At 63.2% G+C, this 25,580-nt stretch overlaps 14 protein-coding genes across 15 annotated transcripts; 7 read left to right on the top strand and 7 right to left on the bottom strand.

The window, feature by feature from the left end:
* Positions 1-488: 488 nt before the first annotated feature.
* On the bottom strand, positions 489-1,254 carry rpl-24 (60S ribosomal protein L24; the record flags this gene model as incomplete). Its single annotated transcript, XM_062774026.1, has 2 exons — positions 489-866; positions 1,174-1,254. 2 exons carry the CDS (start codon positions 1,252-1,254, stop codon positions 489-491), a joined length of 459 nt encoding a protein of 152 aa, XP_062630010.1.
* A 644-nt stretch (positions 1,255-1,898) lies between these two features.
* Positions 1,899-4,674, bottom strand: SPAC140.04 (putative protein). The gene is made up of 5 exons (XM_062774024.1): positions 4,296-4,674; positions 3,970-4,256; positions 3,910-3,926; positions 3,749-3,862; positions 1,899-3,699 (listed from the first exon to the last, which is right to left on the bottom strand). The coding sequence occupies exons 1-5, from the start codon at positions 4,653-4,655 to the stop codon at positions 3,380-3,382; spliced, it is 1,098 nt and encodes a 365-aa protein (XP_062630008.1). The 5' UTR covers positions 4,656-4,674; the 3' UTR covers positions 1,899-3,379.
* sua5 (Threonylcarbamoyl-AMP synthase) lies at positions 1,959-3,287 on the top strand (the record flags this gene model as incomplete). Its single annotated transcript, XM_062774025.1, has 1 exon — positions 1,959-3,287. The coding sequence occupies one exon, from the start codon at positions 1,959-1,961 to the stop codon at positions 3,285-3,287; it is 1,329 nt and encodes a 442-aa protein (XP_062630009.1).
* A 401-nt stretch (positions 4,675-5,075) lies between the features above and the next one.
* ROC1_1 (RNA recognition motif domain protein) lies at positions 5,076-7,324 on the top strand (the record flags this gene model as incomplete). Of its 2 annotated transcripts, XM_062774022.1 has the most annotated exons (7): positions 5,076-5,147; positions 5,449-5,489; positions 5,891-5,974; positions 6,025-6,163; positions 6,210-6,506; positions 6,730-6,941; positions 6,962-7,324. In XM_062774022.1, 6 exons carry the CDS (start codon positions 5,123-5,125, stop codon positions 6,765-6,767), a joined length of 624 nt encoding a protein of 207 aa, XP_062630006.1. In that variant the 3' UTR covers positions 6,768-6,941; positions 6,962-7,324. The 2 variants fall into 2 exon arrangements, with proteins under 2 accessions (XP_062630006.1, XP_062630007.1); XM_062774023.1 differs by lacking the exons at positions 5,076-5,147; positions 5,449-5,489 and having other exon boundaries at positions 5,843-5,974.
* A 251-nt stretch (positions 7,325-7,575) lies between these two features.
* On the top strand, positions 7,576-9,220 carry slc35b4 (UDP-xylose and UDP-N-acetylglucosamine transporter). Its single transcript, XM_062774021.1, has 8 exons — positions 7,576-7,768; positions 7,807-7,859; positions 7,898-8,059; positions 8,097-8,159; positions 8,194-8,258; positions 8,296-8,547; positions 8,582-8,842; positions 8,887-9,220. Exons 1-8 carry the CDS (start codon positions 7,680-7,682, stop codon positions 9,199-9,201), a joined length of 1,260 nt encoding a protein of 419 aa, XP_062630005.1. The 5' UTR covers positions 7,576-7,679; the 3' UTR covers positions 9,202-9,220.
* RML2 (54S ribosomal protein RML2, mitochondrial) lies at positions 9,204-10,868 on the bottom strand. The gene is made up of 3 exons (XM_062774020.1): positions 10,578-10,868; positions 9,610-10,481; positions 9,204-9,558 (listed from the first exon to the last, which is right to left on the bottom strand). Exons 1-3 carry the CDS (start codon positions 10,812-10,814, stop codon positions 9,294-9,296), a joined length of 1,374 nt encoding a protein of 457 aa, XP_062630004.1. The 5' UTR covers positions 10,815-10,868; the 3' UTR covers positions 9,204-9,293.
* Positions 10,869-11,090: 222 nt separating this feature from the next.
* Positions 11,091-12,476, top strand: ECR (Very-long-chain enoyl-CoA reductase). Its single transcript, XM_062774019.1, has 7 exons — positions 11,091-11,249; positions 11,302-11,478; positions 11,514-11,596; positions 11,637-11,744; positions 11,782-11,917; positions 11,958-12,135; positions 12,171-12,476. Exons 1-7 carry the CDS (start codon positions 11,127-11,129, stop codon positions 12,302-12,304), a joined length of 939 nt encoding a protein of 312 aa, XP_062630003.1. The 5' UTR covers positions 11,091-11,126; the 3' UTR covers positions 12,305-12,476.
* A 3-nt stretch (positions 12,477-12,479) lies between these two features.
* LAC12_10 (Lactose permease) lies at positions 12,480-14,248 on the bottom strand (the record flags this gene model as incomplete). Its single annotated transcript, XM_062774018.1, has 4 exons — positions 12,480-12,784; positions 12,831-12,925; positions 12,969-14,010; positions 14,066-14,248. The coding sequence occupies 4 exons, from the start codon at positions 14,246-14,248 to the stop codon at positions 12,539-12,541; spliced, it is 1,566 nt and encodes a 521-aa protein (XP_062630002.1). The 3' UTR covers positions 12,480-12,538.
* Positions 14,249-14,904: 656 nt separating this feature from the next.
* Positions 14,905-17,715, top strand: bglI_2 (putative beta-glucosidase I; the record flags this gene model as incomplete). Its single annotated transcript, XM_062774017.1, has 3 exons — positions 14,905-15,054; positions 15,249-15,552; positions 15,605-17,715. 3 exons carry the CDS (start codon positions 14,905-14,907, stop codon positions 17,713-17,715), a joined length of 2,565 nt encoding a protein of 854 aa, XP_062630001.1.
* A 266-nt stretch (positions 17,716-17,981) lies between these two features.
* LOC62_05G007491 (uncharacterized protein) lies at positions 17,982-19,200 on the top strand. Its single transcript, XM_062774016.1, has 3 exons — positions 17,982-18,673; positions 18,733-18,820; positions 18,934-19,200. The coding sequence occupies exons 1-3, from the start codon at positions 18,129-18,131 to the stop codon at positions 19,102-19,104; spliced, it is 804 nt and encodes a 267-aa protein (XP_062630000.1). The 5' UTR covers positions 17,982-18,128; the 3' UTR covers positions 19,105-19,200.
* A 6-nt stretch (positions 19,201-19,206) lies between these two features.
* SPAC12B10.09 (putative mitochondrial carrier) lies at positions 19,207-20,417 on the bottom strand. The gene is made up of 4 exons (XM_062774015.1): positions 20,316-20,417; positions 20,077-20,233; positions 19,920-20,035; positions 19,207-19,862 (listed from the first exon to the last, which is right to left on the bottom strand). The coding sequence occupies exons 1-4, from the start codon at positions 20,364-20,366 to the stop codon at positions 19,287-19,289; spliced, it is 900 nt and encodes a 299-aa protein (XP_062629999.1). The 5' UTR covers positions 20,367-20,417; the 3' UTR covers positions 19,207-19,286.
* Positions 20,418-20,596: 179 nt separating this feature from the next.
* Positions 20,597-22,296, bottom strand: GCDH (Glutaryl-CoA dehydrogenase, mitochondrial). The gene is made up of 7 exons (XM_062774014.1): positions 22,170-22,296; positions 22,014-22,086; positions 21,914-21,977; positions 21,728-21,855; positions 21,638-21,681; positions 20,764-21,588; positions 20,597-20,713 (listed from the first exon to the last, which is right to left on the bottom strand). The coding sequence occupies exons 1-7, from the start codon at positions 22,261-22,263 to the stop codon at positions 20,664-20,666; spliced, it is 1,278 nt and encodes a 425-aa protein (XP_062629998.1). The 5' UTR covers positions 22,264-22,296; the 3' UTR covers positions 20,597-20,663.
* Positions 22,297-23,113: 817 nt separating this feature from the next.
* LOC62_05G007488 (uncharacterized protein) lies at positions 23,114-23,491 on the bottom strand (the record flags this gene model as incomplete). Its single annotated transcript, XM_062774013.1, has 1 exon — positions 23,114-23,491. One exon carries the CDS (start codon positions 23,489-23,491, stop codon positions 23,114-23,116), a length of 378 nt encoding a protein of 125 aa, XP_062629997.1.
* Positions 23,492-23,696: 205 nt separating this feature from the next.
* Positions 23,697-25,512, top strand: SCHCODRAFT_64644 (Methionine aminopeptidase 2). Its single transcript, XM_062774012.1, has 5 exons — positions 23,697-23,781; positions 23,972-24,145; positions 24,199-24,313; positions 24,365-24,906; positions 24,952-25,512. Exons 2-5 carry the CDS (start codon positions 23,974-23,976, stop codon positions 25,458-25,460), a joined length of 1,338 nt encoding a protein of 445 aa, XP_062629996.1. The 5' UTR covers positions 23,697-23,781; positions 23,972-23,973; the 3' UTR covers positions 25,461-25,512.
* Positions 25,513-25,580: the final 68 nt, after the last annotated feature.

Below are 25,580 nucleotides of genomic sequence, written 5' to 3'. Positions count from 1 at the left end.
TTGTCATTGATAAGTGCCACAAAATGGGCCTACGAGCCGCAACATTGTATATACATAGTGTTTGTTTGTTAGTACGTCAAGATGTGATCGACTGTGCATGTACGTCGCACAGGGTATCCAGTGTCGCATTGGCAGGATCCTGGCGCATATCCAGCTGTCACTGAAGGACCTGGGAAGGCCACAGCACGTCAGGAAAGCACACCCAAGTCCTCAACCTCCTGCTGCCCATTTGACGAACTGGCATCCAGTGCACGACGACGGGACCCGTCCACGCCGTCGTGTCGGTGGTCAGCAAGCCCCGATAGTTGCCGTCGCCAGCAGCAACCTTCAACCGCCTCCATCCTCGTCCCCACCCCACTTTTCCACCACGCCCTCATGGATAACCAGTGCATCGTTGGAGGTCCGATGCGCGGCCCGCTATCCTACAAGTGCCGTCGCCTGGCATGCAAAACCCCTCGCCGTGTCTCTACAGTCGGAGCAGTAGTAGTTTAGCGGCGGACGTTGATGCTGCCCTTGGGCTGCGAGCCCTTGGGGTTCTTGGCGACCTTGGGGGCGCCGGTGCCCTGGGGACGCTGGGCCTTGGTCGACTCCTTCTCCTTCTTCTGGGCCTTGGCCTTGGTGATGGCAGCGGCGCGGGCGGCGGCGCGGACCTCGGGCTTGGCGGTACGCTTAGCGAGGATGGAGGCGAGGTCGGCGCCGACGACGCCACGCTGAACCTTGACGTTCTTGCGCGAGCGCTTCTTGGCGACCTCCTCAGTGATGCCCTTCTTGTGCATGCGGCGGTAGACCTGGGTCCAGGCGATCTTGCGGGGGTTCTTGCGCTGGAGGAAGAGCGACTCGGCCTTGGAGCCGATGAAGCGGAAAGTCTGGGGTGGGGGTTAGTTTATGCCAGAGGTGGTTGGTGATGGCGGGCCAGCTTGAGGAGTAGCAGCAGCAGTGGCGACGGCGATGGCAATGCCGACGCCGAACGACGAGCAGGACCTCCTCCCTCCCTTCGTCCGCCTCCCTCCTTCGACCGCAACACGACACGACAACAGCAAACTTGCGATGCTGTTCTCGCACCGCGTCCGTCTAGCTTCCCTCCCTCCCGTCCTCCCTCCTCCGTCGTCCTGCCCATCGCGTCCTCGCCGCTGCTGCCGTTTCCTCGCTGCTGCCCGCCTCGATTCGATTCACCTTCGAGTCACCGCGGACGTAAGTCTTTCCCCGCGAGGGGTAGACCTTCGCGCCAGAGAAGTCGCAACGCTCGATACGCATCTGGACAGGTGGTTAGTATGGCCTGGGCAACGTGTTGACGGGGTGCGGCGTGGGTTCGAATGTGACGGCAAGTCGGTCTGGTCGTTTGGTCGTTTGGTCGTCGGTGCAAAGTTGGCCGTTCGTCGCTCTAAGAAAGTTGATAATCGTGTCCAGTGATGAAGACGCCGTCGAGCACAATTTCGTGGTCGAGCCGAATCGTGTCCTCCGAGTCGTGTCGTTGCCCACGCACACCCCGTCGTCGTGTCGTTCGACTCACTTTGGTGTGTCTGGTTGTTGAAGGATGGGAGTTCGTCGAGTGACTTCAGTAACGTTCACTAAGCAGCGGCAGCAGCGGCGGCGGCGAGGACGCAGGGAGGCAGTGGGTGGATGCCAGAGCCAGCCTGCACGCAGCAGCGGCAGCAGCCAGCAGCCAGAGCGCAAGCCAGCCAGCCAGCCAGCCAGCACCAAGCCAGCCTGCAGCCCAGCCAGCGTGCACGACCTGCCAGGAAACTCTGCAAAAAACGCCACATGCGGCATTGCGGGAATAAAATGGAAGGGCGTATCGGTGTTAATGTAAACGCCTATGAGCGCGGTTCGTGCCTGGCGACCTCCACCCTTGCCCTCGACTCAAGTTTTGCGCGATGTCATTGTTGCCACCCACACATCAACAAACACAATTGTGCATGCGCCATCGCCTCGCGCGAGCCCTCACACAAGCCCGCAACATGACCGTGCCGCCACGTACGCCGGTGCTGTCTGCGTCCCCCTCCGACGTGGGGATCACGCCGTCGGCGCCGAACCGCCTCGAGAACCCAACCTTTGTCACCTCGCCTGCTGTCGGCGCGGCGCTCGCCACCGCCGCGGGCCATCTGCGTGCCGGGCGCACGGTCGCGTTCCCTACCGAGACGGTGTACGGCCTCGGCGCGCATTCTTTGAACCCCGACGCCGTGGCCAAAGTCTACGACATCAAGGGCAGACCACGGGATAACCCGCTCATCATCCACGTGTCCTCGCTCGCCATGCTGCGCCGCCTCCTGCCGACCAACTATGCCCTGTCGCCGCTCTACCTCGCCCTCGTGGACGCGTACTGGCCTGGACCGCTCACGCTGCTGTTCCCCAACCCTAGTCCGCCACCAGCCCCGGCCCCACAGACGAACGGCATCCGCATGCCCGACCATCCGTTGGCGCTGGCGCTCATCGCGGCCGCCGATCTGCCCGTATCGGCGCCGAGTGCGAACAGCTCCGGCCGGCCGTCCCCTACGCGCGCGGCACACGTCGCGCACGACCTCGACGGCGCCGAAGGGCTCGGGTGTATCCTCGACGGCGGCGCATGTGGGGTCGGCGTCGAGAGCACGGTCGTCGACGGACTCGGCTGGAAGCAGGGCGGCGGCGGCAGCGTCAACGTCCTCCGGCCTGGTGGACTCGGCGTGGAGGATATCGCAAAAGTCGTGGCCGCTGTGGACGCCAAGTATGGCGGATACACGGACATCCTCGTGCACGGCAAGCCATGGCGCCGTGGCTCGACCTCGACCGCGCCATTGCCAAAGCCCAACCCCGACGCGGCACCCTCCACACCCGGCATGAAGTACCGTCACTACTCGCCCCGCGTCCCAGTGTACCTCTTCCTCCCGTCGACCGTGTTCCCGCGCCCGGCGATCAGCTCGAGCGTCACCGCGCCAAACGAGGTGGTCCGCGCACTGGCAGCCAAGACGCAGGGTCGGGCCGCCGAGCCAAAGTTCGGCCTGCTGCACTATGCCAACTCACCCCTGTCCAAGGCACTGGCGTCGGTCTCAGGTGTGCAGATGACCCCGCGCAGCCTTGGCCCAGACGCTACGAGCGCTGCGGCTGCCCTCTTTGACGGCCTGCTGGAACTCGAAGCTGATGGCACTGATGCCGGCGTCGACGCCATCATCGTCGAGGGTTGCGCCGACGACGGCCTCGGCCTCGCTGTCATGGAGCGTGTAGGAAAGGCGGTTGGCGGTGGCGGCGTCACCGGCGCCCTGGGCAACGGGCAAGGCGCGTCCGACGCCGGACGCTTCTGGGTGCAGGTCTAGACGACAATAGACGTTGTGATTCGTTGTACATATGTATGCTATGCCACTACTATTACAATGGTGTATGCGGTGCGCTGCGTGATGGATGCGTGCTATGCCTTGTCTGGCGACGACCTCAGCTGCGACTCAAAGTCATTCAGCAAGGAATCCGCGTCGCGCTCGACCTTTTCCCTGCGCAACCGCGCGACAACCTCGGCCCCGCCCAGCAGTTTGGCCCGCTTGGCCTCGACGAGCCGTCGGCGCTCCTCCACACGCCGCTTCTGCGCTTCCTTCGCCGCCGACCCGGTGCGGCCAGCAGCCTCTGCCCGCGCGCGCTCCGTCTCGTTGCGTTGAGCGTTCAACTCGGCCATCTGGACCTTGCGCGCCTCGTCGTCCAGCGAGAACTGGTACGCTCCAGCGCCGCGAACACGGACTGCGGTGGTGTCAGTGGGTGGTTGCATTCCGAGTGGGTTCACACCCACCCTCCTTGGACGCATCGTAGCGCTCTGTGCGCTCGGCGCGCTCCGCCTCTAGGTACTTCTGCTTGATGGCGTCTGGGTCGGGCTGGTACACAGGGAAGAAGGACTGGTCGCCGTCTGGGCCGTCAGCTAACATGATTCAAGGAATTGCTAGCAATACGCACGGATGACCTGTGATTGTCTGAGACGTCAGCTCAAGTCCAGTCACCATCCAGCCGACTCACTGCACCTCGGCATACGCCCCCAGATCGAACCGTCTCCCACCTTCCTCGTCGTCGCTGCCTTCCTCACGCCGGCGCTTATCCCTAGCCTTCTCCCGCTCCGCCTCTCGTGCCTCCTTCCTCGTACCGGTTCGTGTACGCCCCATCTCGTCGACGTACTCGACCGTCTCCAGGTCGCCGAGGGTATCGAACTTGTCCTCGCCGTTGTCGTCCCACCTCGCGCGGGCCGGCGCGGCTGACTCGTCCTCGTCCGACGAATGATCCGACCATTCTTCGCGTTTGCGATCAAACTGGTCGTCAGAGCTTTCTCGCACGCTTGTCTAGCTCACATCTATTGTCGCCTCGGCGAGCTCGCGTTCGCTCAAGCCCGAGTAGTCGCCCCTCGCGAGCTGGTCGTACTTCCTCGCCTTGGCCTCTAGGATTGCGCGCCGCTGCTCATCGCTCGGCCCCGAGGCGTCAAAGTGCCGCTGCTTGGCGTCGTTGCGCGCCTCGCGGGCCAGGCGCTTCACGAGTCCCGGCGACGGGCGGAGGAAGGGGTCCTTCTCTTTCGCCTTGTCGAGTGCTTTTGGGCGGGGCGCGCCGCGGACTGCGCCCTTGCCCTCCTTGGCAAACTTGTCTGCATGCTCGGCTGTGATTGCCTTGAGCTCGAGTAAGGACGCCTGCGAGATGTTGGCTGCTGGCTTGGACATTGCGGGCGGGAGGGTTTGGGCGGGCGAACAACAAAGGTGGACTTGTCAAGGTGGAGGTGACGGTGGATGACGGTGGCAAGGTGCCACAGTTGTATGGGCTGCGGGACCAAATCGACTTGTCTATGACGACTGATAATTCCAATGGATTTGATTCCGCCTAGTGCAGTGCAGCTGCAGTGCCAGCACTGACAGAATGAACGCCGCTGGAAATGACCTCGCAGGTGCGCCGCCTGCTGGTCGCTGGCTTCCTTCCCTTTGGCGTGCGCCCCCGGCCCCCCCCCCCCCTGGAACCAAGGACTGACTGGCCTGACTGCACTCCCACCCACCCACTGCGCGCCGACTGCGACTGACGCCCACTGTGCACTCCCACCCACCCCCATCACTCTTCCACATTGTTCCTTCCTTTCTCCAACTGTCTCTCTTCTCGTCTTTACACTCCATCCACTCCCCCATCCACTTTATCAATCATGTCCGCTGCCAAGGTTTACGTCGGTGCGTCACCTACACCATAACTCCCCACTCCACCCACCCACCCCCTTCCACCATCCGCAACGGCAGCACGTCGCACGCCCCAGGCCCAAAACCTGCAACGCGCAACGCGCAAGCGGCGCAGCGCACCGATCCGCCGTGGGGCCGTCCGACCGTGCTGCCATCTTCCTTCCCTCGACAACACTCGGTGGCAACTACTTTGCTAGCACAACAACGTCCGACTCTCTCCTCAATGCATTTGCCTCTTCAGCGTTTGTTTCCCCGTGCAGGTCCTGACTCTGGGTTCGTGATCCCGTTTCATTAGGCAATCTTTCGTGGAACACTACCGATGAGGTGCTCCACCAGGTCTGCATTTCTTTTTCTTCTTCGTCCTAGTGTTGTGCTCATGCTGTTCTCCTGCTCGTCTTCTTCAATCTCGTCTCGTCTATACCTCGTCGTCGTTGTTCGTCTGGAATCGTGGTTCGCTTTGGTTCGGTTGGTTCCTTCTTCGTCTTGGCTGCGCAACTTGGCCCTGGTTCTTCGTCAATCATCTCGTGTCGTTGTCGCCCTCGTCTCGTCGTGCTATCGTCTCAAACGTATCGTGGCCGTACTCGCTTGATCGTCTGATCTCGTCTCGTCTCGTCTCGTACCATGTCGTCTCGCCGCTCAACTTCGCCTTGACCACGCCCCATTAACCATCGTGTCTGTGCACACGTGCAATGTGCCCGTTCCGATCATCGCCCACGTCACTGCTTTGCACCCAACAGACCTTTGGTGCCTACGGCCAGGTCATCGACTGCATCGTCATGAAGGACCGTGAGACTGGTCGCTCGCGCGGCTTCGGCTTCGTCGTGCGTATTGCGGGCGTGTACGTTCCGGCTCCCACTCACAATTCCCTCAGACCTACGGCTCGCAGGGCGAGGCCGACGCCGCCATCCAGGCCATGAACGAGCAGGAGCTCGACGGCCGTCGCGTCCGCGTCAACATGGCCAACTCGAAGCCCCAGGGCGGCGGCTACGGCGGTGGTTACGGCTCGGGCTGTGAGTTGAGGCAGGCTTACCACTAGAACCAACTGACATATCCCAGACGGCGGTGCCCAGGGCGGCTACGGCGGTGGCTACGGTGGCCAGGGCGGCTACGGTGGTGGCTACGGCGGTGGCCAGGGTGGCTACGGTGGCGGCTACGGCGGTCAGGGTGGGTACGGCGGCCAGGGTGGTTACGGTGGTGGATACGGTGGTGCCCAGGGCGGCTACGGTGGTGCCCAGGGCGGCTTTGGCGGTGCCCAGGGTGGCTACGGCGGCCAGCAGGGCGGCTTCGGTGGTCAGGGTGGCTACGGCGGCGGCTACGGTGGTGCCCAGGGTGGTTACGGTGGCGAGCAGGGCGGTAAGTATCTGTTCCTCTACCCCTCCTCCTCTTGGGCCATTTGGCCTCGCTCTCTCTTGCTCTTCTGTTCTCTTCTTGGTTCTGCCTGCTTGTCAGTTCCGTGTCTTCTTGTCCGCTCTGTCCTCTGGCCTCGGTTCGGTTTTCGGTTCCCAGGCTACGGCGTTGCGTCTCACATTTGAGAGCTCACCTACTTTGGATATGGTTGCTGACACTCTTCTCGCAGGCCAGCAGGGCGGCCAGGGCGGCTACGGCCAGTACTAAGCTGTTTGATTCAATCTGCGACCGACTTTCCAACCGTGTATCACCTTGCTCCTACCCGCTTCGATCCCGCCGCTCGCTCGTATGAAGAAGAACAAAGAATTCAAAGCCTCGTAAATGTTTAAAGCCTCAAGTTCGTTCTCGTCTGTTTCGCTCTTCGACCGCATCAATCTCTATCCGTGACACCACCCCCCCATCCCTACACCACCCCCCCATCCCTACACCACCCTCACCCACAACCCACTACCGCACAATTCTACACATTGCCTCGGCCCCCGCATCAATCGACGTCCGTCTACGACTGCTACAAGATGATTTCCACCACCACCTTTTTTTGCGCGATTGGGAATATTTCCAAAAGGTCTTTCAATCAAAGGCTCGGCTCGTCCTCACGTCTCTACTGTACTAGATGGCTGCTTTTCCTTTATTGTTTCTCCTACAACCTGGGCGTTGGAGTGTTACTCTCCGACATCTACTTCCCGGTCTAGGCATGTCTCCCGACTCTTCTCTGTTCCCTCTTTACTTTCTCTGCGATCGAATGCATCAGATGATGTGTGCAAGCACATGCCGCGCCGAGCGGCCGTGAGGCAGGGGGTGTGAGGCACGGCCGGAGCGCGGTTGGTTACTGCTTGCTGCTTGGTGATGCTGTCGATCTCGTTCGGCGGCCTTGATATTGCTTCACCTGGATACGCCACTGTCGTCGCGGTGGATGAGATGGTGCCTGGGTGGGCTACACGTGGCACGATGCCGTCACTCGGCCAGCACAACAATGTGTGGATTCCAAAAGTTGGCCATCGCCGCCGCCGCCGCCGCCCGCGTAAGCACAAGGAAAACATCTCCGAATCATCTCCACCCCGTCCACTTGTCCTCTTCCCACTCTCCCTTCTCGACACTATACCCCCTCCCCAAAGCAAAATGGGGACAGAGATAGCCTCAGCAGTGGCCGAGAGCGCCGCGAGCGAGTGGGCCGCGATCCTCAGCCTCGTGTTTGGCGGGTGCTGCTCGTGGGTGGCGTGGCGGGTGCGATGAAGCAAGCTGACAGCGCCAGCAACGTGTGGGCCTTGGAAGCCGTGCTCAAGAGCTACCCCGCGAGCGGTGGGTTCTTCTTCTTCTAGGCCTCCCTAACCCCCCAGGCACCTTCCTCACGTTCGCCCAGTTCCTCTATGTCGCCGTCCAGACCTTCTCGTCCCAGTTCTACTTTCCCCCGGGGGCGCGCTTCCCCCGCTGGAGGAAGAACGAGGTGCCAATACGCCGCTGGATGGTCCAGGTAGTCCTCTTCTTCGGCGTCAGCTTGAGTGCGTTGCTTGTTTTGGCCGAGCTGACTGACCCCAGTGAACAACTATGCGTTCGGCCTCAAGATCCCAGTCACGGTGCACATCATCTTCCGGAGCGGAGGTGAGCTCGCAGTTTCTGTCCCAGCTGACCCCAGGCCTCTGCGTCTCGATGCTCACGGGCTACTTTATCGGCGGGAAACGCTACTCTGCTGGCCAGATTGTGGGTACAAGTCTTTGTCGCGCTGACCCATCCCCAGGCCGCCGGCGTCATCATCACCTTGGGAATCATCCTCGCCACCATCTCGGCACCCAAGCCGCCCCGGCCCACACCAACGCCGACAGCCACGACGACCGACGTCAAGCCCGACCTCCTGCCCGACAACGTGCAGTACGCGCTTGGTATCGGCCTACTCTCGCTCGCGCTCTTCCTCTCGGCCTGGCTTGGGCTGTGGCAGGAGAAGACGTACAAAATGTACGGCAACAAGTGGCGCGAGGCGCTGTTCTACTGCGTAGGTTAACATGGTGTTCATCACTAACCGCCAGCACTTCCTCTCTCTGCCCTTCTTCATTCCCATGTACCCCACCCTCTCCAAGACGTTCAACGCGTACCGCGCCTCGCCGCCCATCACGCTTCTCACCCTCCCCATTCCCTCGCCCGAGCTCGCCCTATTCTCGCCCATCGACGACGCCAAGCGCGAGTTGATACGATGGCGCGAGCTGTCCGTGCCGAATGCGTTCCTCGCGCTCGCGGTCAATGTCGTCACGCAAGGACTGTGTATTCGCGGCGTCAACCGTCTCACCTCGGTGAGTCAGCTTACGTGCTCGGGAGAACTAAGCTCACTCCCCAGCGCGTATCATCGACCACGGTCAACCTCATCCTCACCCTCCGCAAGGCCGCGTCCCTCGCCATCTCAGTCTGGTACTATGGCAGCGGGGCATCGACTGGCCTCGTTGTCGGCGGCGCCATGGTCCTCGGCGGGACCATGATCTACTCCATGTCCTCCCCGCCGTCGGTTCCCAAGGACAAGGCGGTCAACGGAGACGACAAGGTGAAAGGCGTAGAAGCCAAGGAGGAGAAGGAGGCCAATGGCGCCACCATCTCGGCTGCCACCTCCACCGCTGTCGAGCCTGCCGCCAACGGCACCGCGCTCCGGCAACGATAGACTTATCTACTGTAGAGCAGATGTGTATGCATGGATCTCAAGTGACCAATAGTAGTAGCCAGTATGCAACTTCCTCCCCGCTACGCCCTCGTCTATCCCCTGGCGGCCAGCGCGGCCTTGCCACGGGGACGCTCGGTGACGACCTGCTTGTTGCCGTCCTTGTCCCTGGGGCGACGCGTACGGAAGCCCTTGAGGACGCCAGTCTGCGATCGTGGGGCCTTGTTACCCTTGCCCTTACCACGACCACCACCGTGGGGGTGGTCACAGGCGTTCATGGCCACACCGCGGACCTTTGGCCTCTTGCCGAGCCAGCGGTTGCGGCCAGCCTTGGCAATGACGCGCTGCTGGTGCTCCTTGCTGGAGAGGCGTCAGCTGCGTCTTCATCGGTTGCAGCTAGCTTCTACTCACTTGGAAACCATGCCAACCGTCGCCAAGCAGTTGGGCTGGAGATGGCGCACCTCGCCCGACTGGAGCTTGACGAGCACGGTACCGGCCTTCTTTACCCGGTTGCCCAGCTGGTCCTTCTCGCCGACCATGTGCAGGACGTCGGCACCGCCCAAGGCCTGGCCGTCCGAGCCGTGGTGGGCGATGATCTGGGCAAAAGTGCCTGCCGAGCGGCACAGCTGCATGCGCCCGTCGGGACGCAGGCTGATGTTGTGGATCAGCGTGCCCGTGGGGATGAGGTTGAGGGGGAGCACGTTTCCGGGGTGGAGGGCCTTGTTACGCAGGATACCCAGGGCACGAGCAGCCGAGGACACGCCGCCCTCGTCCGCGTCGACAGCGGGGTCCTCCTCGCCGGCCATGGCCTCGGCCCAGCCCTCGACAAAGCCCTCCGGGATGCCGGAACGGAACGACTGCACAACGTCGCCGGCACGCAGGCCGTCCGGCGCGAGGATGTACGACCAACCGCCCTTGACAGCGTTGCGCGCCTCGCGGAGCGTGTTCGTGCCACCCTTGAGCTCCGAGACGGTCTCTGCCAAGATCGCGCCCTCGTCGGGGCTGACGCGGTGCTCCCTGGCTGCGCCGCGACGGTGCAAGAGCGCAATGTGTCCGCTCCTTCCGGGGTCGTACTCGATACGCACGACGTCGTGCACGCCCGCCTCGACGCGCCAGAAGTCGACGAGACGGAGGCGTCGCTTGTGGCCGCCGCCAATACCCTTGCACACCACCTGGCCCGAGTTATTACGTCCGCCCTTCTTGCGCTTTGCCGTCGTGAGCTCGCGCAGAGGGTCGCCGTTGTACAGGTGTGGGTGGTGGGGGATCACGAGGTGGCGGAGGCCCTGGGGATGTTAGTAGGGGGAAAGGGGAGGTGGGAGGGAGACGGAGGGAGCTGCTCCTTCGCCTGCAGCAGACCTCGCAACGCCGCACCAACTCACAGGAATGCGAGGGAACCCAGGGCCAGTGTAGCGCTTGATGATAGCCTCAGTCGAGGCGGGGGGAGGAGGCGGGCCCAAGTCGTCGGTGGACCCCGCGACGGCAATCTCGGTCGCGTACGCCCTCGACTTTTGCAGAGCCGCCGCTGCTGTCGCGGCAGTCGTCGTGGGGAGGCGGGACGTGGACGCCGCCACCTGGCGTGTGCCGACGCGCAGCGCCTGAGCCGTGCGCGAGAGCATGTCGGGTGTCGTGGGGGGGTGTGAAGGTGCGGAGTGGAGTGTCTAGCTGGCTTCACACAAAAGTCGAGCTGCTCGTCGTTGTTGCTGGTCCGAAGGTCGAAATTGCCCGGAGTGAGAGAAAAGCGGGAGCAAATGGGCCGACCACGTGGGTTTCCTAATGCCATTAGAAAGTCATCCTAATGGGCCAATTGACGCGATCTGACGCGGGCTGTAGCCTCCGCGCGGGTGACGACTTTACCGGGTGGCATCTGGCATCGCGTCACCAACCTCACTTTCCAACTTCTCACTCTCCTTACCACCCCACCACCAACAATGGTCTCAGTCACGGTCTCAATCCCGGGCAAGGGCCCCCAGTCGTTCGACTTCCCCGGCAAGACGGCCGCGGGCGTCACTGTCGGCGACTTGAAGGCTGCGATCCGCGCCAAGGTGCCCAAGGTGGGTGCAGCTGTTCCGCCCCTTCGAGAAGCTAGCTCACAGCCGCCCCCAGTTCGTGCCCAACCGCCAGCGCCTGACCGCCCCCTCGGGTGGCGAGAAGGAAAAGCCCCTCCCCCTCACCGACGAGGGCAAGTCGCTCGCCGACTACGGCGTCGCCGACGGCGCCAAGCTGCGCCTCAAGGACCTGGGCTACCAGGTCGGCTACCGCTGGCTCTTCATCTGGGAATATGTACGTGACGCGATGGGAACGCAAACTGATGCCAGATCGGCCCCATCTTCATCAACCCCGCGCTGCTCTACGTCTCACAGTACATCTGGGGCCCTTACGAGCCTTCCCAGCTCCAGCTGTGAGTTGTGAAGTCGACGGACAGTCAACTCACACCGCAGCACCGTCCGCAACCTCATCGTCGCGCACTTTGTCAAGCGTGAGCTCGAGTCCGTCTTTGTGCACAAGTTCTCGCGTCCCTCGGTCCCCCTCACCTTCGTCATCCGCAAGTGGGTATGGTTTCCCTCTCGCATGCTCACCCACCAGCTGCGCCTACTACTGGGGCATCACTGGCGGTCTCATCGGCCTCACCCTCTACCGCCCCGGCTACGGCGCCGTCGCGCTCAAGGACTCGATCCTCAACACGCCCGCGTGGCTCAACTTCTGGACCGCCTTCATCCTCGTGAGTTGTACTCTAGATGTTGCTCCAACTCACACTCCAGGCCAACGAGCTCCTCAACCTCAACACCCACCTCCACCTGTCGTCCCTCCGCACCGCGCCCGGCGAGCCCCGCAAGTACCCCACCGGCTTTGGCTTCCAGTGGATCGTGTGTGCCAACTACTTCTTCGAGACGATGGGTGTGCTCGGTCTCGTCATCATCACTGGTGGTGACATTGGAAGTGGGTGACCGAGCAGAACGTAGCTAACCCACCAGCCATTGTCTACCTCCTCATCGCGTCCTACTTCATGGGCCTCTGGGCCGGCCAGAAGTACCGCCGCTACAAGAAGGAGCACGACCCCAAGGTCTTCCCTGGCAGGCGCTGGGTCGTCTTCCCTCCCTTCTTCTAAGCCGCACGCTCTGTGCAGAAGGGCACGTCCCGGCCGCCGCCACATCGGCCGTGTGTCAACATCTCCGGCGACGGATTCGTCTTGCTTACGCCGCCTCCCCACACCACCCCGCTGGCACTACCCATACTGCCACACTTTCAAGAACACTTAGAATGCAGCATCTGTCCCTGCATCAGGCTAACCGACCCTTCCGCTGACCAATCCTTGCATATTTGCAACTGAATCCCAAACTACTTAGACACGCCTCGTCTCCTCCTCGTGAGAAAGCTCGTCCTTCTCAGAGAGCTTCTCCTCAGCCTTCTGGCGGCGCATCTCACGGCGAGCAGCGTCGAGTGCCGCCTCGCGGGCCTCGGCCGACTCGTACACGACGGCAGCCTCCTCGGTCGTAAGACCACGGGTTTCGCGGACAAATAGGAAGAAGAGGATGAAGTAGGCGCCGAGGACAGCGACGTAGACCGCGTAGTACTTCCATCCGATGGCCTGGGAGTGTTAGAAGGACCAAGAGAGTGAATGCGAAGATACTTACGTTGAGGGCGACGGGGTTGACGAACTGGTTGAAGGCCTGAGCGCAGTTCTGCGAGAGGAGGAGCAGGGCGGCCGACTTGGCGCGCATGTTCATGCCTGAGGTGTCAGATGTGCTCTCCAAAGGCGCTTCTCAACTCACGAGAAATCTCGGGAACGTAGAGCATGGGAATCGGCGTGAGCGACAGGGCGTAGCCAGCGTTGAAGAGGAAGATGAAGGGGATCATGGCGAGGCCAGTGGCGCGGTGGTGGGTGTGGGCGTAGCCGCCCGACAGTCCGAGCATCATGACGAAGCAGAAGAACATGAAGCTGAACGACGTGAGGAAGAGGGTACGGCGGCCAGCGCGCTCAACGAGTGAGGCACCAGTGATGGCCACGACCCAGGACCAGATGGACAGGCCGCCGTTGATACCGGCAGTCTGGGGCGGGGCGGTGATGCCGACGGTCTTGAGGACGGGAATGAGGAAGTACGAGATGATGCCGTTGCCCGACCACTGGGTGGCAGTGCCAAGAAGAATAATAACGAAAAAGCGGCGGCGGTTACCCTCGGTCTTGAAGAAGGAAAGCCACGACGACTCGTTGGAGGCCTCCTCGACCTCGACGGCGGTCTTGATCTCGCTCAGCTCGAAGAGCACGAGCTCGTCGTCCATCTTGCCGTTGGCATGGTACTTTGCGAGGATCTTGTGCGCCTCGTCCTCGCGGCCACTCTTGACGAGCCAGCGGGGCGACTCGGGAACGAACCATGTGCCGAGGGCGAGGATCACGGGACCGAAACCCTGCACGAGCGTGGGGACACGCCACGACCAGCTGTGACCGCCGGGGTAGTAGACCATGGCGAACGTGAGCCACGCCGCGAAGATTGAGCCAATGAAGTAGGTCACGTTGAGGAACGAGCCGGCCCAGTGGCGAATACGGGGGTGCGCGAGCTCGGGCACCATGGCGCACGCGGCGATTTGGGCAGCGGCGGTTCCGGCACCAAGCAGCACACGCGAGCCCATGAGCTGCGCGCGCGTGTTCGCAAAGCCGCCGGCAAAGGCGCCGGCAAGCATGAACAGCGCACCGAGGTACAGCGCAATCTTGCGGCCCCACCGGTCGATGATCCACGCAATCACAAAGGTGAGCGGGATCTTGGGCAGGTAGTAAGTAGCCGCGATGAGGCCGAGGTCGGTGCCGACAGGCGAGTTCTACGTTGGCGTTAGGGGGCTTATCTCGGGAGTGGGTGCGACGAGTGCCACTCACAAACTGCTTCTTCCATGCCGGGAGTGCCTGCAGGCCGTTGAGCAACGACCCGTCATAGCCGAGCGAGTAGACGGCCGAGTAGAGAATAAAGATGTGGATGAACCCCATGCGCATGCCGGGGTCCTTCCACCACTTGGCGTGGGTGTTGTTCGCGAACGCAGAGTAGTGGTGTGTTTCAGCCATCGTTTGCGGGGAAGTGCGTGGGGGTGGGCAGTAGCAGCTGCTACGAGCGAGCGAGTGGCGGTCTTATACTCGCGCGAATGTTGCTGACTTGAGACAACGGGCCAGATTTGCGCGCATCGGCGCGGGCGCGTGTGGAGACCCGACTCCGGCGTCCTCGATCGGGTGTTTGGGCCTACCTATGCGCCGGTGTGGTCAGCCGACAGATCCCGGCAAGTGGGCAGCGCTGCGTGCGTGCGCGCGTGTGCAGGCGCGAGTAAACGAGCAACAATGGCCGTCGGACCAGCATCGGACAAGGAGAAGAGAAGAAGGAATCGTCAAGTGGCGTTTTTCATCAGCCTCGGTTACCTCCACCCCCCTCCCCTCTGTCCCCATGTAGTCCCGCAGGGCCTCCTCTCGCCTCCTCTGCGCCGTCTGCACGGCCCCAGGGACTACAGAGCGCGCGCCAAGCCGCTCCTTGCCGTCCCCGCAGAAGCCGCAGACGTTTGCCGGCGTGGACGGGGGACGCAATCGCCGCGGGGCATTAGGCGCAGGCGGGCCCGCGGCGCGTTGGTGCCACCTAACCCCCGGCCGGGTCAGAGGTCGGTTGACCGCGCGCTCGACATATGACCTCGCGTTTGTGTGTGCGCTGTTGCTGACAACTCATGCCCCATACCACCATGGCCATCGAGATCAACCCCCCACCGACGCTGCTCGACGTCGATGCGCTCATCGACGACCTGTCGAGCGAGGAGAAGATCGCGCTCCTGTCCGGCGATGACATGTGGCACACTGTTGCCGTTGAGCGGGCGGGGATTCCACGAGTTCGGGTGAGTTGTGCTTGCGGCAGGTGCATCAACGTGGTGGTGAGGGTGCGAAAACTGATGAGGAGGATGAGCGAGGAGAATGCGAGACAAGGGATGTGCCCTCCAAGTGCCATGTCTTTTCAGCCTCGCCCCCCCCTCGTTCCCCCACATTCCGCGCCCCGGCATGCGTGTGTGTGTATGTGTGCTGACACTCGCAGTGCGGTGACGGGCCCAATGGTGTCCGCGGCACAGCCTGGACAAACGGCGCCCCAGCATCATGCTTTCCCTGCGGGACGGGCATCGGCGCCAGTTTTGACCTCGACCTCGCGTTCCGTATCGGCCAGGCGCTGGGCGACGAGTGCCGTGCGCGCGGGGTCCACTGCCTGCTCGGCCCGACGACCAACATCCAGCGCCATCCCCTCGGCGGGCGCGGGTTCGAGACGTACGGCGAGGACCCGTTGCTTGCTGGCCATGTTGCCTCGGCGTGGATCAACGGCGTGCAGTCGAAGGGAGTCATGGCGAGTGAGTGGGGGTTGGGGGAGGGTAGGGCGACGACACTGACACACACACGCAGCGCCGAAACACTACCTCGCCAACGAACAAGAGTTCATGCGCCGCTCAACCAACTCGGTCCTCGACGAGCGCACAATGCACGAGATCTACCTCGAGCCCTTCCGACAGCAGTGCAAGACGTCCCCGAAAGTCTTCATGACGAGCTATAACCGCGTCAACGGGCTGCATGTCGCCGAGCACCCGTATCTGCTGCGCAAGATCCTGCGCGGGGATTTCGGCTTCAGCGGGATGATCATCTCGGACTGGAGCGGGACGTACTCGTCGAGCGAGGCGATCAAGGCCGGGCTCGACCTCGAGATGCCCGGCCCGGCGTTCATGCGCGGGACGTGTGTCGAGCGCGATATTGTCAGCGGCAAGCTCACCCAATCGGACGTGGACGAGTGCGTGCGCAATGTCCTCGGGTTCGTCAACGAGGCGATCAAGTCGGGCATCCCGTTCGACGCGGAGGAAAAGTCGATCGACACGCCTGAAGTCCGCGCGCTGTTGAGGGAATCCGCCGGCGCCGCCGTCGTGCTGCTTAAGAACGAGCGCAAGATGCTCCCTATCGCGCCGACACCGGGCATGAAGATCGCCGTCATTGGCCCAAACGCCAAGAACGCCACGACGGCCGGTGGCGGATCGGCCAACCTGGCCCCCACGTACACTGTCACCCCGCACGACGCGATCGCCAAGGCGGCGACCGCGGCCGGCGCGACCGTCTCGTACGCGCTCGGAGCGGCAGGCGACAGGTGGCTGCCCCTGCTCTCGCCTTACATCTTCCTCGAGGACGGGACCCCCGGCGTCATGTGCCACTTCTACGACACCAACCCGTGGACCACGTCCCCGGCCCCCAAGCCGCTGTTCTCAAAGTACAACAACTCGGGCTTCAGCTACTTCATCGACGGCATCCCTAAGGAGATCCCGGTGCGCGGGTACGTGTCGCTCCGTACGCGCTTCGTGCCCGACGTCAGCGGGCGGTGGGAGCTCGGCCTCGGCGTGTCGGGCCAGGCGGACCTGTACGTCGACGGCGTCAAGTCAATCGATAACCGCACCGACCAGGAGCCGAGTGTGCTCTTCTTCAACATGGGCGCCGAGGAGCGCGCTGCCGTGCTCGAGGTCGAAGCGGGCAAGAGCTACGACCTCGAGGTGCGCTTCTCAAACTTCAAGCAGCTGCACTCGACCAGCCCGTACTCTGGCCGCCGCGGCGGCATCCGTATCGGCGGCCGGCCGCTGCGGTCTGCCGCCGACGAGATCGCCTCGGCCGTCGAGCTGGCACGCAGCTCAGACGTCGCCATCGTGTGCGTCGGCACGAACTGCGAGTGGGAGTCGGAGGCGTACGACCGCGACACGCTCGCGCTGCCAGGCGCAAGCGACGAGCTGGTCCGCGCCGTGCTCGCCGCCAACCCCAACACGGTGGTCGTCAACCAGTCGGGCATGCCCGTCCAGTTCCCCTGGCTCGACGAGTGCCCCACGCTCCTGCAGGCCTTCCTCGGCGGCAACGAGTGTGGCCAGGCCGTCGCGGACGCGCTGTTCGGCACCATCAACCCGAGCGGCAAGCTCCCCATCACGTGGCCCGTCAAGGTCGAGGACTACCCCTCGCACGAGGGCTTCGGGCACCCCGTCACGACAGTGTACACCGAGGGCATCTACGTCGGCTACCGCCACTTTGACCGTGCGCGCGGGGCGCGCAGCGCCTTCCCGTTCGGCTACGGCCTGAGCTACACGACGTTCGAGCTCTCCGACCTCAAGGTCGCGTCTGCGGCGGGCTTTGGTGCAACCGCCTCCTTCACCGTCACGAACACTGGGGACGTCGCGGGTGCCGAGGTGGCCCAGGTGTACGTGCACCAGTCTGCGCCGTCTATCGACCGCCCCGAGATCGAGCTGGGCGGGTTTACAAAGGTGCACCTCGCGCCTGGCGAGTCGCGCCGTGTGAGCGTCACGCTCGACCACAAGGCGTTCAGCTGGTACAGTGTCGCTGAGGGTTGCTGGGTCGGCGAGTCCGGTGCGTTCGAGATCCGCGTCGGCACGTCCTCGACGGCCATCAAGCTCGCCGCGCCGTTCTACCAGGAGCGGAGCTTCAAGTGGACCGGGCTGGCCGAGCCCGTCGCGGCTTCCAAGCTGTACCAGGCATGAGCAGCGGTGGGATACTAGACTATAGAGATGATGATGCATGCGAGATACGAGGCAACGGCGGCTAGGCTAGGCGGCTAAGCCATCGGAGCGTCGGAGCGAGGCCGTTCCGGCGGCATTCCAGCAGCGCAGTGCCACTTTTGGGTGCCTTGGGTCCCGACCTTGCCGGTTACATCAATCGGCAATGATCTCGTGATCCAGAGCGAGCATCGGGTCGGGTCGAGGACAGAAACAGTCTCACGTTCACTGGAACCCATGGTGGGGCCGGGGCAGTACCAGCCGCAGCTGGCTGGAACAAGCGGACGGCGACGGCGGCGGCTGTGAAGACGTAGGTATACATCAACACTCACACTCTGGCTTCTGGATCACGCCCACTCCCACACCACCTCCCTCTCTCTCCACCCACACACCACACAATGGCCACTGCAGACCCAATCCCCATCCCCGACGAGCTGCTCACGCACCCCGCGATCAAAGAGCACCCCGCCATCCTGCAGCTGCACGCCGCGCACGGCGGCATCCCCGCCGACGCGAGCGACGAGCAGAAGGAGGCCGCGCTCAACTTTGCCCACGCAGTCGCGCAGCACGCCGTCGTGGGCGACGCCACGCTGCGCCGTACGGACCCGTCCCCGCGCCGCACGGCGCGCGTGTGGCGCTCCCAGATCCTCGGGCACCGCGACAGCAGCGTCAGCCCGAGCCAGTCGCCCGTGCGATACCGCTCGCGCTCGCGCCCGCCCGCCGTCGGCACAGTCAAGGAGGAGCCTGGCGCCTCGTCGTCCTCGCGCGGGCCTGGGCGCCGCGACGTCCAGGTCGGTAACGACGACGACGAGGGCCTCGCGGGCCTCGAGAACCGCCTCAACGCCGCCGTACAGCAGCAGCACGGCTGGCACGACGACCTCCTCAAGCGCTACCAGCGGCTTGAGAAGAAGGTCGGCGCCGGCATCGAGCGCCAGAACGCAATGTAAGTGGCGTGGGAGAGTACTCGTGGTCCCACCCACCGGCCGCAGCTCACCTCCGTAGGAACACGAACAGGACCAACTACTACCTCAGCCGTCCGCTCGTGCCCGTCAAGAATGCAAAGGGCGAGAACGTGCCCATGGAGCTGCCGGTGAGTGGCGGTGGTGTTGGCGGTGTAGCATGCAGCGTGTCATGCTGCCGCCCCCGCAACCTTCCTCGCCGCTCTCTTGACCGTTCGCTCGCTGACGCTCGCTCACTGCCCAGGCCCTCACATCGCTCCGCGCCATCGAGCAGCTCAACAACGCCCACGTCTCGTCGTGGATCCAGTACTACACCGGCTCGTCGGTCGACGTCAAGCCCCACGCCCCGGTCCCTGCGAATGTGCGCCTCGCGCTGCGTACCTGCATCGGGATCGACACTGTGCTTGTGCAGTAGGGCGGGCGTGGTGTGTGCGGCGGAAACACGACGCGACGAATGGTAGCGAACCGAAACAAACTTGTAGCCTGAAGCAATGTCACCTTGTTACTCACGCCGTCACGCCCATGCAAGCGTCCATGCAAGATGAATTGTATGATGCTGTCTGTAACTCTGCCTTTATACCTTCTATACCTCTTCTTCTATGCCGCGGCGTCCTCGGCCGCCGCCGCCGTGTCCGGCCGCCCAAAGTTGACTGCAAAGTCGTAGATGCCGAGGAAGACTGCGCCGCCCGCCGCGATATGGAGCGTGCGCGGCACCCATCCGCTGAAGAGCGCCGAGGGGCCCTCGTTGCGCAGGATGGTGAGCAGCCGCCCGGGGAAGCTGAGGACGCTGGGGCTCGGGGCCGGCCCGCCGCCGGGCGTGCTGCGCGCCTCGAGCATGACGCGCGTCTTGACGACGTCGAGCGGGGTCGTCAGCGCCGCCGCGGTGCCGCCCGCGATCGAGCCGCACACTGCCGCCTCGGCAGAGTTTGGCCGCCGGCCGTCGAGGTACCGCGCGCTCAGCTGTCGCTTGAGGTACTCGTACAGCGGGAACTGGATCGACGTGAAGGGGATCTCGCGCGCAATCGTGATCCCGAACCCGCGGTAGAAGCCCCGCAGGCCCTCGTACCGCAGCGTCTTGAGCGCCGCGTCGAGCGAGGATGCCGACGCACCGTACGCGCCCGTTTGGGCACGCGACTTGACCACCTCGGTGGGGACTCGGATGAGGCATGCGACCTGGGCGCGGGCGTTAGCCGCTGCTCGCCATCACCAGCACCACCAGCAGCCACTCACAAACTCGCCCCCAGACGCAGACAACATGTGGTTCAGCCCCGGGCTCTCTTTGAGCTCGGGCAAGGTCTCCGGCAAGTGCCGCTTGAGCGCCTCGTACGTGACGAAGAAGGCGGCCGCTGGGCAAGTTAGCCTGACGCTTCGCCAGAGTACTACCCACCACCTGGCGCAGAGCCCGCACCGACACTCCCCACGCCGCGGTACACGCCCCGAAAGCCGCCCGAGGCCCAGAAGCCCGCCGAGGACTGGATACGCGTCTTGACCGTGTCGAGGGGGAAGAACATGAGGTCGACGGCTAGGCCGGACGCCGCGCCGGCCTAAGAGCGGTGTCAGCGAGCCATCAGAGGGGGACACGGTCGGCGAGCACGCCCGCCTGGCCGCGCCGCGCGCCGTACGCACCACCAATGCCCGCTGGAACGACGGCCCGCTGCTTGGGCCCGAGTCTGCCATTGTACTGCAGATGCGTGTGTCGCTTTTGTGCGGTGAGATGCAATGTTGGAAAACAAACAGGGATGAGATGGTCACTCGACCGCCTTTTCGGACTCGTCGGTCGAAATAATCAGCTCGCTCGTGCTTTGGCTCAGGAACACCCACCCGGCCGGCTCTGGGCGCCACTGCCGGGCGAGGTTCGTAACTGTCCACCGCGGCCACTGCCCAGCCTCGACTCCGTCTCCGCACCCTCTTGTTCACAAATACATGGCACATTATTTAACCATACACCCTCATCACGCCGTCTACACGGCCCTTTTAGTTGGCAAACGCAGGGATGCCAGTAATGGCCTTGCCGAGAATCAGGGCTGGGCGCGAGGTTAGTGCTGAACTCGGACAACACCACCGCCACACTCACTGTGAATGTCGTACGTGCCCTCGTATGTGTTGGTCACCTGCAGGTTGGCGACGTGACGGCCAACGTGGTACTCGTCCGAGCAGGCGTTTCCGCCAAAGATGTCGAGCAGAGTGCGCGAGTGCTGGAGCGCGTTGCCACAGTTGTTGCGCTTCATCATCGAGATCTGGTCGGGGCACCACTTGCCCTCGTCCTTGAGGCGGCCGAGCTGGTACGCGCCGAGCAGCCCAAGCGTAGCCGCCGACGACGCGTCAACGAGCTTCTTCTGCACGAGCTGGAACGAGGCGAGGGGGCGGTTGAACTGGTGCCTCTCCAAGGCGTAATCCCTTGCGCGGCTGATCGAGTCCTCAAGGGCACCGATCACACCCCACGAGATACCGAAGCGTGCCGAGTTGAGACACGAGAAGGGCGAGCCGAGGCCACCCGACTTGGGGAGGAGGGCGTCGTCGCCGACCTGGACGTTGTCGAGGAAGACGGAGCCGGTGATCGAGGCACGGAGCGCGAGCTTGCCGTCAATCTTGGGCGTCTCGATGCCCTTTTGCCTGTCGAGGAGGAAGCCGCGGACCTTGCCCTTCTGGCCGTCGACAACCTCACGCGCCCAGATGATGAACACATCGGCGACGGGCGCGTTCGAGATCCACGTCTTGGCACCGTTGAGCGTCCAGCCGTTGGCCGTCTTGGTGGCAGTCGTCTCCATCGACGAGGGGTCAGAGCCGTGGTTGGGCTCGGTGAGACCGAAGCAGCCGATGAGCTCGCCCTTGGCAAGGCGGGGGAGGTACTTCTCCTTCTGGGCGTCGGTACCGAACTCGTTGATGGGGTGCATGACCACTGGGCATCGTGTGAGCGGGTGTGTGGAGGCGTAAGCTTGGCTACTCACAAGACGACTGCACGCTCATGGCCGAGCGGTAGCCCGAGTCAACACTGCAGAGTCAGCTGGACGTCTTGGCAGCACCTCAGCTCGACTTACCGCTCAACCTCGCGGGCAATCAGACCGTAAGAGACCGACGAGACACCTGCACAGCCGTAGCCCTGGATCGTGGGGCCGAGGAGACCAAGCTCGCCCATCTCACGCATGACGGAGGGGTCGAACTCCTCCTGTACGGGTGTAAGCGCGGCCCACGAGTCGCATTCAGCGCCACGACACGCCACGTACCGAGCGGTAGGCCTGCTTGACACGGGGAAGGAGGTTCTCCTGGGCGTACGACTTGGCGGTCTCGCTAAACAGTCAGTCTCCGACGACACGGAAAACCCACTGGATGGCCTGCTCCTCCTCGGTGAGCAGCGAGTTGAGGTTGAGCGGGTCCTCCCAGTCGTACTTGACAAACTCTGGGGCGGTGTGTTAGCGCGCGGAGTCGCCGGCGAGTGAGAGAGCGAGCAGCGTGTGAGCTGGCTGCTCGTGGCCGACTTACTCGAGCCAGCGGCCATCGAGCGGGTCGAGGCGACCGAGGCGCGCGATGCCAGAGCGTTGCTGAACACGGGGCGGATAGCAGTGAGGCGGACCATTGTGTTGGGTGATGCGGGGGGGTGGTGGTGGGGGGTAGTGCGATGGGGGGTGTGACGGGCAGTCCGGGGATGTTATAAGACGAGGGCCTCTTGTCGTGGTCGGCTGTCCGATGCGCCGGGGGGGTCACCTGGGCTGCCTGGCTTGGGGACGAGGGCGATGTGTCCAGGCTCTTTGCTCGACGTCACACGGCGATACCCGGTCACCGCGTCTCCGCGGCCGCGACTTGGGCGTTTAGAGGAATAGGCCTGGGGAATTGGCACGCCTTTATGCAGGCCTAAACCTAATTATGCACGCCTAAGAAAACCTACCGTGTGTTGTAGCCGAGGAGAACGGTGTTCGGCGACGCTGCGGTGTTCGTCGGTTGCCCCCCCCCTCTCCCCCAATATGGCTGATCTCACGGTAACACGCTTTCAACCTCCCTTTGCCCAGTCGTATCAATGCATTCTAAGCGCCAGGGCCAAACTGCGAGGCCCCAGGCGCACGCGATCGGCTAGCTGGCAGAGCATAGGTGTCATGGCTCGACTTTGCTGCTCAGCAAGACGCGTCTTGCGGCCGATAGACGGCGGTCCTGTTATCAATCGCCCGAGTCATGCCGTTTGCGCCGCGTGCTGCTGCAGAACCGCGTACCGCGTCGCGTGCACCACAAACTCCGTCGGCTATCGGCGGTATAGGCATGCATGGTATCTGGTGCTCGCGAGCGGAGCGCCGCGTCTAGTGTACAGAGGCAAAGGCTTTCGGTGTGCTACCGTGTGGGTGTGGTGTGACGCTGTCGAATGAGACGAGGTGCCAGCAGTGTGTGAGTTGTTGAAGAGGCCCGCGCGGCACGTCGGCTCTGTCCACTCACACACTCTACTCGTCGCTCTCTTCGTCCTCCTCTTCCTCGTCGTCATCAGCAGCCGCCTCGTCGGCCTTATTGGCCTGCATGAGCCGCTGCGCCTTGCCCTGGCCGTACGCGACCTTGCCGGTCGCCTCCTTGTGCTTCTCGGCGTCGCCGATGGCGTCCTTCCACGCCGTGAGGACCTCGTTGACGCGCGCCTGCACCGCCAAGAGCTGCGCCGAGGCGTCGGTGTAGAATGCGTGCGTCGCCGAGCGGGACGACTGCGCCGGCGTGATGGGGAACGACTCGCCGCCGGACGTTGGGACGGGCACGCCGTTGTGCGTCGCGCTCGCGGCTGGGACCGAGGCGGGCGGGTCGAGCGAGTAGGTGAATGAGATTGCTTTGGACATGGTGGTGTGTGTTGTTGTTGAGTGTTGAGTGCAAGTCGAGGTGGTTGCTGATGAGTCCGCTGGGTGCTGTTGTGGTGGGAGATCGGCGTCATTTGCAGACCAGAGTGCCTCGCACCGTCTGCCAAGTTTTCGCCGGCGCCGGCGCCGGCGTCACCCACTCGATAGTTGCAATCCTCATCGCCCCTTTCTCACTTTGCTCTTCTTCATCTCACTTTGCTTTGTAGCAACAAAGCTTTATTACTCTTCTAGCATTTGTAGTAGTTGGACCCCCACGCAAGGCTCTGATTAGTGTAAGTCACCCATCGCGCGCCGTGCCTCCCTTCCCCCACCCCTCCCTCAATGATGCTCGTCAATCACGATATGTTAGACTTCTCGAGGAGCTTAAGACCCTCCGCAGTAGACAACTTTTTCTTTGACCTGAGAGACCACACCCCTCGACACATTCCTTGGCTGTGTACCAACGCCGCTGACACGCCACAGACATGACTACAATGGCGCCGGTCGCTGTGCCAAAGGTCGAGGGCCTGAGCCTCGAGGACAAGGTGCCCGACAACGTCGAGGTCGAGGGCGATGACGTAGAGGACGATGAGGATGATGAGGCCGGAGGCGAGGGTGCGGCTGGAGATGCAAAGAAGAAGAAGAAAAAGAAAAAGCGTGAGCCTTTGGCTTTCTGCGTCTGCTGCAACCACGACTGACCGTTGCAACAGCCAAAAAGAAAAAGGCGGCCGCTGCTGTCCAGTCCGAGCCCCCGCGTGTTGGCCTGAGCAAGATCTTCCGCAGCGGTGTCTACCCCGTCGGCCAGGAGGTCGAGTACAAGAATGAGTGAGTTAGAAAGAGCTCTGCAAACCAGTCTAGTCAACTGACGCTCTCCAGCACGACCAAGCGCATCACGTCCGAGGAGGCTCGCGAGCGCGAGCGTCTCGCCCAGGGCGACCCGTCGACCAACTACCAGAACATCCGCCGTGCCGCCGAGGTGCATCGCCAGGTGCGCCAGTACGCCCGCAAGAACATCAAGCCGGGCATGAAGCTCATCGACATTGCCAACATGATCGAGGACGGCACGCGTGCGCTCGTCGAGGAGAACGGCTTTGAGAGCGGTATCGGTTTCCCGACCGGCCTGAGCGTCAACGAGGTCGCGGCGCACTACACGCCCAACCCGGGAGACAACAAGGTGCTGCAGCAGAGCGACGTGCTCAAGGTCGACTTTGGCGTGCACGTCAACGGCCGTATCGTCGACTCTGCATTCACGCTCAACTGGGAGCCGACGTACGATGCCCTCATCAAGGGCGTCCAGGAGGCCACCGAGGCCGGTGTCGCTGCGGCTGGTATCGACGTGCGCCTGTGCGACGTCGGTGAGGCGGTCCAGGAGGTCATGGAGAGCCACGAGGTCGAGGTCAACGGCAAGGTGCTACCTGGTAGGTTTTTTTGCCTTTGCTGTTGACCGCCTACTGACATCCCAGTCAAATCCATCCGCAACCTCAACGGCCACTCGATCGTGCCGTACGTCATCCACGGTGGCACCCCCGGCAAGCCAGGCAAGTCGGTGCCCATTGTCAAGCAGCACGGCGCACACATGGACACGACGCGCATGGAGGAGGGCGAGTACTTTGCCATCGAGACGTTCGGCTCGACGGGCAAGGGCAAGGTCGACGAGGAGGGTGTGTGCTCGCACTATGCCTTGGCGCCCATCCAGCCCGAGCACTACACGCTCCGCCACCAGTCGGCCAAGAACCTGCTCAAGAGCATCAACAAGAACTTTGGCACGCTCCCCTGGTGCAGGAGGTACCTCGAGCATGTCGGCGAGAAGAACTACCTGCTGGGCCTCAACGAGCTTGTGCGCCAGGGTGTCGTGAGCGACTACCCACCTCTCGTCGACCCCGAGCCGGGAGCCATGACTGCGCAGTTTGAGCACACCATCCTCCTGCGCCCAACATGCAAGGAGATTGTTTCGCGCGGCGACGACTACTAGGGTGGCGGCGGTAGCGGCAGCGGCATCATCGTTGTATCATTATGCACAAGTATTGTTAGAGTTGAGTGGGTGGCAGGGGCAGGGGCAGCAGCAGCGACGACAGCAGCGACCACACCTCGC

The sequence above is a fragment of the Vanrija pseudolonga genome, chromosome 5, assembly GCF_020906515.1.
Source record: "Vanrija pseudolonga chromosome 5, complete sequence".
In the NCBI taxonomy this organism is placed as follows: Eukaryota; Fungi; Basidiomycota; class Tremellomycetes; order Trichosporonales; family Trichosporonaceae; genus Vanrija; species Vanrija pseudolonga.
Note: the sequence above shows the minus strand (reverse complement) of the source record. Positions and strands in the feature narration are given on the sequence as shown.